General features: G+C 46.8%; 1 protein-coding gene across 1 annotated transcript; it reads left to right on the forward strand.

The window, feature by feature from the left end:
• The first annotated feature begins 3,181 nt into the window (after nt 1-3,181).
• SYCE2 (synaptonemal complex central element protein 2) lies at nt 3,182-8,460 on the forward strand. The gene is made up of 4 exons (XM_072602197.1): nt 3,182-3,423; nt 4,563-4,675; nt 7,441-7,651; nt 8,174-8,460. The coding sequence occupies exons 1-4, from the start codon at nt 3,259-3,261 to the stop codon at nt 8,366-8,368; spliced, it is 684 nt and encodes a 227-aa protein (XP_072458298.1). The 5' UTR covers nt 3,182-3,258; the 3' UTR covers nt 8,369-8,460.
• The last annotated feature ends 251 nt before the right edge of the window (nt 8,461-8,711 follow it).

Here is an 8,711-nt window from a genome sequence, read left to right on the forward strand (position 1 = left end):
TTGCTCATCATTTCTTATCATGCTACAGCTTCTTGGAGCCACAGGTGAGAGTGAGCTACCTGTCCAGTGGTCTCTGCAGAGTCTCTCTGGAGCATTTTTGAGATAGTCTTCCTATCACAGGCTGCAAATGCCTGGACTGCTTTCCACCTCCACCCTCATCCTCATCAACACTAAGAAGGCTGCTTCAAGCACTAGCAACAATGAAATTCAGAATTATACTAGGAAATGAAAGGAAATATTCAAATTATAAAAATATGAAATCTAGTCTGGACACAGTTCTAGAGCCTGTGCCTAATATCTGGTCTCTCTTGTCTCTGTTCAAACTCTACTGACATCCAAAGGACTCAGATATTTAACATACTGGGATCATATAATTTATGTACTAGAGCAAAAGAGGGGGGAAATGAGCCACAAGCTCCTGTGTGGCTCCATCTGCTTCTAGTCATCACATAAATTTCCTCCTCAGTCTCCTCACAGATCTTCAGAATATCAGGAGAAAATTCCCAAAACATTGTATTCATAGCTCCTGGAAAATAAGTAAAGGGTGGGGTATGTGCATATGCCCCATCTCTGGATCATAAACTATGTAGCAAGACAAAGTATAAAACAGAGCATTGGAAATCATTTTCCTCCTCTCAAGTTACCAGTTCAACTAGGTTCATAATAGCTGACACTTAGAATCCTTTCTTGATATGGCTCCTGTCTGTGTTTTCCCTTAAGGAACAAAATGTGAAGGCCACAGTCCTAGCTATTTTAGTCTACCTTACAGAAATCCAGCAGCCCCAATCCAATGATAGTGGTTCCTTGTCCACAAACAATCATATGACAATCAGTCAAGTAAGTAAGCAATTATTATAGAGTGTGCCAGGCACTGTGTTAAGCACCTGGGATATGAAGGCAAAAGACAGTCTAATGGAGGTTGACAATCTAAAGGGGGAGGAGGAAGAGAGAGGATAATTGGGTCTAGAGCAGGGGTGGAGATTGAGTCCAAGTTTTACAGAACAAATCCTTTTATTAAGGGGATTTGTTCTGCAAAGTTTGGATTCAGTCAAAGGGCTGCACTTGAGGACCTAGAGCGCCACAGGTAGCTTTGAGGCTGCAGGTACCCTACCTCTGGTTTTGAGGATGATGAAATCTTGCAGCAGGATGGGAAATGATGATATGGTTAGTCAGAGCCCCTCCTTTAATGAAGGAAATGGAATATCTCACATATATTTCCTCTACCTTCTCCAATCAGAGAGAGGGAGGAGCCCAAGGAACAAGGGTTACGGAGAAGGTGAGAGTTTCAGAGCTGATGAGATCTTGCAGGAAAGATGAATTTCTCAAGACAGGGATGAAGTCCAGGAGAGCAGCCAGGTGGGAAATGATAAGAATCATTATGGCATCTTGAGAAAGAGAATCCTCAGTCTCAGAGTTAGAAAGGACCTTGGAGAGCACCTAGCTCAACTACTTCATTTTATGGATGAGGAAACAGAAGCCAGACAGGTTAACGAACTTGTTTAAAAGCCTGAAGGTGTTACTCTGCATCCTGTTTTTTCTTTTTCAAAACTTTTTGGGGTACTCTTATTGAGATTTTTGAGATGGGGGTAGGGAGCTGGGGGTGGGGGATGTGCCACATCTGCCTGTCTAGTGCTCCTTTTGGGGAAAAGGAAAGCAAGCCTTCGCTGACTCTATGATTAGTGCCTTTCTCTCAGTGGATTTAACACCTTTTTACAGCCCATGAATCTGTGTGAAGCTTGCCCTTCCCAGAGACAGAGCCATCCCAGTCCTGGAACCACATCACAGCAGGAAGTTCCTATTAATCAATCATCAAACATTCGTTAAGGACTATGTGCCCAGGACTATGTGCCCAGGACAATGTGCCCAGGACTATGCTAGACTCTGGAGACAGAATTTTAGTAGTAAGATAGTCTTTGCTCTCTAGAAGTTTACCTTCTGTTTGGTGTGTGTGTGTGTGTGTGTGTGTGTGTGTGTGTGTGTGTGTGTGTGTTTGGGTATAAAGTGGCAAAGGATATTCCTAGGAAGCAGCGCCTAGCTCTTATGATATGTCAGGTGTATGTGTCTGTGGGGGCACTGTACGTAGTAGGCGTTTAGTATTTGTTGAAAAGGATATAATAATAACGGCTAGTATTTACATGCTATAATATGTGAAGTATATTTCTTACATATAATCATTATTAATATTTATATGCTCTTAATAGCTAGCATGCCCTCCATGTGCCCGACGCTTCCCAAATACTATCTTATTTTATCCTCACCACAGCTTGATGAGGCAGTTGAGGACCCTTGCCCAGGACGGGGCAGTTGAGGACCCTTGCCCAGGACGGGGCAGTTGAGGAGACGGGGCAGTTGAGGACCCTTGCCCAGGACGGGGCAGTTGAGGAGACGGGGCAGTTGAGGACCCTTGCCCAAGACGGGGCAGTTGAGGAGACGGGGCAGTTGAGGACCCTTGCCCAGGACGGGGCAGTTGAGGACCCTTGCCCAGGGTCCCACAACTGACCAGGACGAATGGAGCCGAAAGGGAGCTGGCCTTCGCGCCTGCGGCGCCCCCTCGCGGCCCGCTACAGAACGGCTGCCGCGTGTTCCGCAGGAGCTGAACGCCGGATAAGTGTTTCTTCATTTGACTTTGGATTAATAAAAGGCCCCAAACAGCCCAATTCCCTCCAATTCCACAAACGCTCGCTCCGCCCCAGCTCTGTTCACCGCACGGCGAGGTGCTGGGGGTGCAAAGAGAAGACCCCGGGCAGCGCGGCCCTCCAGGGATGACGGCGGAGACGTCGCCTCATCTAGCCCCGCCCCGTTTTACTGAGGAGGAAGCTGAGGCCCGGAGGGGGAGCTGGATCCGCGAAGGACGAACGGGACGCCCCCTTCTGGGGCGGGATGGGGGGGGAAAGTTTTGAAAAGCAGTTTTCGAGGCTAAAGCGGTGGGCGGTATCGCAGTCGGGGAAGGAAGCCCCGCCCTGACGGGCACTAACCCTGGAGGGGGGGTAGTGAGGAGGGGGCACGCACTACACTAAGGGGGCGGGGCGGGGCGGGGCAACCTCGGCGAGCGCGCGGTGGCGAGGAAGGGCGGCGGCGCGCGCCCCAGTAAAGAAGGGGGCGGGGCAGCCTTGGCGCGCACGCGGCGGCGCGGAAGGGGGCGGCGCGCGCCCCAGTAAAGGAAGGGGCGGGGCAGCCTTGGCGCGCGGCACACCGAGTGGAGGAAAGCCGCAGTATAAACTTTAGCGCGCACGCGGCAGCGCGGAGGAGCGGAGGCGCATGCGCACTTGGCCACGGCGGAAAGGCGGGAAGGCCCGACGCCTTGAGAGGGGTATGTGCTCTGCCCTCAGCCTGGTCTCTGACCCCACTGCTTTGTTCCGGACCCAGGGCGGGACCCCCGATCCCCACCCCACGGGACGCCCCATTGTCCAAGGAGCCTCCAGGGTCAGAAGCGCGGCCCAGCGGAAGGACGGACGACCCGACTGATCCACAGACTGACAAACTGACCAACTGACCGAGGGAGGCCGGAGGTGTGACGGGAAAGCAGCAGGCGGGGGACTCGAAATCCTCCTCCCTGCCCAGGCTGACAAGCTCAGCGATGGGGGAGGGGGACACCTGAAACCCTCATCCTCAAAAGCTTGGGGGGAGGGGGCACTTGAAACCCTCGTCTCTGCCGGAAGCTGACACCCTCAGCTCCCCCAAGGCGGGAAAGGACATGCAACCCCTATCCCTGGGTGGGGAGAGACCCCCAAATCCCCCCAAAAAAGCCACCAGAAACCCCTTTTCTCCCTAAATTTCTCCCTAAATAGTCGCTGCAGCCCCAGAGTCGAGTCCATCCCCGTCCCCCAAGAAGCTGTCTTGCCCCTGGGCTGGCCATTACCAGATCTCTCGTAGCCCCCCCAGAGCTAACAGCCCAAGAGCTAGGTGTTGAGGCCCCCCCATATGACAATCCTACCCCAACCCAGGGGAGCAGGAGTTCCTATCCTTCTAAAAGCCAGCAGCCCCAGCCCAGAGCCAGAGGACCCTGTCTAAGTGCCAAGGAAAAATGCACTCATCCCAGTCTGAGAAGCCAGCAGCTCCACCTTTGCCCTAAAGCCAGGACACATAGCCATGCCCTCCCCCAAAACAATAACTTCAGCCTCCTATCCTAGAACCTGGGGAAACAGCAAAGCCTACCTCAGTCCAGCCCCAGACCTAAGCATTCTGGCGAGACAAGTTGGGCTCAAACAAATGTGTCTGGACTCCAACTTAAGTTCAGGATGATCTGTTCCTCACTGATGCTGAGAGAGGAACTGACCTCCGACCCCACTCCCCCACCCCCACTTCATCACACTGAACCTAAGCCTTGTGCCACTCTGCCATGCAAAACAAATAACGGACAGAAAATCCCAATAAAAGCAGTAATTAAACATCTTTTCCCTATTCCTTGGAATGGTCTGATTGGAGGGGGAAGAAGGTAGGGGCATTATCTGTATCCCTTAATGCCAGGAGAGCATTAATTAAATATTACTTGACACAAATATAATATCCAGCCGTGTAACCTTGGGTACTTTCTCTGAGAATTTGTTTCCCATTTTTTATAGACTGTCATGTCTGAACAGGACCTCAAAAATAAGGAACAGGATCAGGATCAAGCAGGGCCTTCTATCTTGTCTGATTTGGAGAAAAGCAACTCACCTTGTGAGGTACAGAGAAGGTAAGAATTCCTGAAGGCTTCTCTAATTCTGCACTGAGGTCTGTATTTCAGGACTAAGTGGTAATGCAGGTCCTTCTCAGGTCCAGTCTCTGTTAGGAACCCCCTTGGGCAAAACCTGGTGCCAAATCATGCTCACTGGTGCAATGGTATATGTTGTTCCCAAGAAATGTCTGTAGCAGGCCAAAGAAGGGACGAGAATTGTGTAAGAATGATGAATCATTGTTAAAGTAACTGAAAAATTATGAAAATACTGTATTCAGGAAAAGAGAAAAAGAATATGACCCTTTTCTCAAGAAGCTTACAATCCAAAGAGGACAAAGTCACATTAACATATCAGGGAAAATGAAGTAAGTGCAAAGGAGACCATGAGGGAAATCTGTATGGAAAAAAAAGATCACTTTTAGCTTGAGTGGGAGTTGTGAGGGAAGGACTCATGAGGAGATAATAGCCGAGTTGGGCTGAGAAGCAAGGGAGGGATTTCAGCCAAAAGAAATAAGGTACAACCTAAGGTAGGAGACAGAAGTACTTAACAAGGAATGAAGAGTTCCTGAAAAGAAGTCGTTTGAGATATACCTGGAAAGGTGGCTTGGAGCCAGATTGTGGAGGATCTTGAATATCAGGTTTATAGATTTTATACTTTATTTGGTAGGAAATGGGAAATGCAGCAAAAGTTTGTTAATACAGGAGTAATGACTATGAGCATTCATTAGAAAATTACTCAGGCTGTAGTGTGAAGAAGGGGTTGGGAGAAGGGAGAGCCTAGAGGTAAGAAGGCCAATTAATGAAGGCAGAAGGTGCTGATGGCCTAAATTAGAGTGGTTGAAGCAGGAGGGGACAGAAAGAGGCACATGAAAGAATCAAGCTTTGTGCCCAGGTTCCATATCACCAAATTCAGAACTGAATAGGAGGAAGAGAACAAGTTGGATTGTCTTTGGGCTTACTAATGGAAAGAATTCTGGGAGACTCCTTCCATTTTTGACATTCTGTGTTCTTATATGGAGCTGGGTTCAAATTAAGTACTGTCCAGGGTAAAGAGCATTGAATTTGAAGTTATAGGACTTGAGTTCAAATCTCAGCTCTCCCACAGGCCTTAGCCAGGTCATTTACCTTTCATGGACTTCAATTTCCTCATCTGTAAAATATAGGATGTTAGACCAGACAACTTCTAAGGTCCCTTACAGCTCTAGAGCTATGATCTTGTGACAAAGTGAAATGACTTGTGGACAGTCACAGGAGTTAGTGTTGGAGCTGGTTTTTGATTTTATGATCCTAGTCCAGCACTCTTTCTACTCTACCATTCTGCATCTCTAAATTATCTTTAATGTTCCCTCTAGCTCTGGAATGCTGTGAATCTGAGTTTAAGCACAAATCTCCATTAAAAGGCAGTGAATTTTTTTCTCAGACATTCTCTCACAACTTCAACAAGTTATATAAGAACGGTGGATATCAAATGCTTAGCAAAATGATTTAGTTTATTTTATGATGAAAGCTGTGTACTCAGGCCTAGGCCCTCCATCCCCCTCCTCTCTCTCCTGGAAGTGTTTCAGAGGAACATCATTGTGCCTAGAGCTGAAGATTTTGTCTTGTTCCTCCTCGAATGTTTGATTAACTGGCCATGCCTCTTGAGGGTTGCTGCCCGCGGTGTTCGTAAGTGGCATGTGTATTGTTTACTTGTATTTCTGTGAAAAGCGACAAAGCTAATCACAGCAGGCTTCTCTGGCTTCCACTCCAGCCAATCACAACTTTACCTTAACAGATGGCTTGGTTTACTGAGGCCTGTTCCCACCACTATTTCCGCAGGCGGAATGCCAGCACAGGCAAGGCTGTGGAACTGGATGTCCTAATCCTTCCAACAGCATTAGGGATTGAAGGAGATCCTGAGGACAGACTAGAATACATTAATGCAGCAGCGATTGATTGAGCCTCAGCTCACAGCCCTCCATGCACAAGGATGTCAGCATAAAGGCCTTTGCATGTGGGCTTCCTTCCCTGGACTCTATCCATGCCACCTCAACAGAACCCACTAAGGAAATGGGGAAGGAGAGGATTCATTTTCTTTATTAAGCTTAATTGGCGAATGCAGCACAGAGAGGCTTGTGATTAATTAGCATCCTGATTAACATGCAGCTGCCTTAGTATTAAGAAAAATTAAATATAAAAGAATAGATCCCCATGGGAGATGCTAGTAAAATAAACATGATTTCTGGGAACATCTGATTTGGTCTTTTGTTTTATGGACAAATTTGAAATCACTGAATTAATCCAAACTTCTTCCATTTGCTTTGAGTCAGAGGAAAGATGCCATCATGAGATATTTTTCTCATATAGGAGTGATTTTTGGGTATGAGCAGTTTGAGCAGGATTTCTATTGGTAACTCTCATTTTCTTTCATTTCAAGGTCTAAGCAAAGAAAGAGCAGAGAAGGGTGGGGATAGGGGCAAAAGCCCCAGAACCTGAAGGATTTCCTTTAATTCCTTCTCCATCCCCAGATTTGTACCAATGTCACTGTCACATAATGACAACATTAGAAGGTTCTTAGGAATCTAGACTGATTCATTCAGCTATAAGAGGAGGAAATTGAGGCTTTGAGAGGGGAAATGAATCACTCAAGGTCACATAGCGGCAGGAAAGACTTAAACTCAGGTCTTTTGAATTCTGGCCACCTGTTCTTTCCACCACACCATGCTGGCTTCCCTCTCTTGAGATATGCCCCCATCCAACCCCCCCTTAAACAGGCATTCTGCTCTTTCCCTTCTGTCATCCAGGCATAGATTTTCTAGCCCTTCGCTGTCAGTCTCCAATGCAGACAGCCACCCTGAAACCTTGGATGGGAAGACATCAAGTTTCTTTGCAGCTCTGGATGCCAGCATCGAAACTTTACAAAAAAGGGCCCAGCAGCTGATTGACAGCATCAATGAAAGCAGGCAGAAGGACCACACGCTCATGAGCAACTTCAGAGACAGCCTCAAGATGAAGGTAGAAAGCCTTGAGTAACAACTAGCCAGAAGTGTCAGACTTTTGAGAAACTGCTTGGACGATAGTAGGAGCACAACAGTTTGTTGGGCAGGGCCGGTTGCTACAGAGTTTTCTTTAAGGTAGAGGGTGTTCTCGCCCATGGGCTAAAACCAGAATCATTCTCTCTCCAAAGATAAACTGGGGGTAACATTCAGTCCCAGATTTCTTATTCCTGCAATTTGAGCTTTAGCATCAGTACTCCTCCAGGCTAACCATCACGGTGAGCTTGAGTAAAACCCACAGAAATCTGACCATTTAGAGGATGCTCATTCTTTGTTTCAGGGCTGAGCCTTTTTGCAAATGTAGATTAAAAATAGCTTGTATTTTTTCTACTCCATTATCTTAAGATAAGAGAGCAGCTTTTTTTTTACCACCTCTAAGAGGAAAGTATTGCAGAAACACACAGAAAGGGCCTATTTAGAATAAATACTTCATTTCTATTCCTGTTTAGTTCCTAAAGAATACTTAACTTTTGCCTTCAAGGTGTCAGATCTGGTTGAGAAGTTGGAAGAAAGGATGTATCAGATTTATGATCACCATAACAAGCTCATTCAGGAGAAGCTACAGGAGTTCTCAGAGAAGATCGAGAAGATCAATAATTTAGAAACTGAGCTCAAACAAGTCTGCCACACTGTGGAAACTGTGTACAAAGACCTGTGTGTGCAGCCTGAAATATGACAATGTCCCAGGAAAAGACCACCTGAGAGAACAAAGCTGAGATGAAATTAAAGTATTGCACATATTACAACAATAAATACGCTCTTCATCTGTGCTGTTTCATGTGATATGATTTGTTCTTTAAACACCTTATATTAGAAAGTACAAAATCGAATAGTTGTTAAAATTCACATAAACAAGTAGGTTGAACTCTTGTTTTCAAGGATACTAGGGTAAATGGTGAATGTGAACATTTGCTAGTTTCCACAATGTTCTGTTCCACCTAGCATCCCTGTTCTAGTTGACTCTCCACTTTCCAAACACTGGGACAGATCGGACTTGAGTGGCTTCAATAATTTACACT

The sequence above is a fragment of the Notamacropus eugenii genome, chromosome 4 (genome assembly GCF_028372415.1).
Source record: "Notamacropus eugenii isolate mMacEug1 chromosome 4, mMacEug1.pri_v2, whole genome shotgun sequence".
NCBI lineage: Eukaryota > Metazoa > Chordata > Mammalia > Diprotodontia > Macropodidae > Notamacropus > Notamacropus eugenii.

What these genes read in the sequence shown, in the direction of transcription:
- SYCE2 (XM_072602197.1), top strand. Translation starts at nt 3,259, where the DNA reads ATGCGCACTTGGCCACGGCGGAAAGGCGGGAAGGCCCGACGCCTTGAG. An exon ending in CCTTGTGAGGTACAGAGAAG is followed by an intron (nt 4,676 to 7,440) that starts GTAAGAATTCCT and finishes TCTGTCATCCAG; the next exon opens with GCATAGATTTTCTAGCCCTT. An exon ending in GAGACAGCCTCAAGATGAAG is followed by an intron (nt 7,652 to 8,173) that starts GTAGAAAGCCTT and finishes TTTGCCTTCAAG; the next exon opens with GTGTCAGATCTGGTTGAGAA.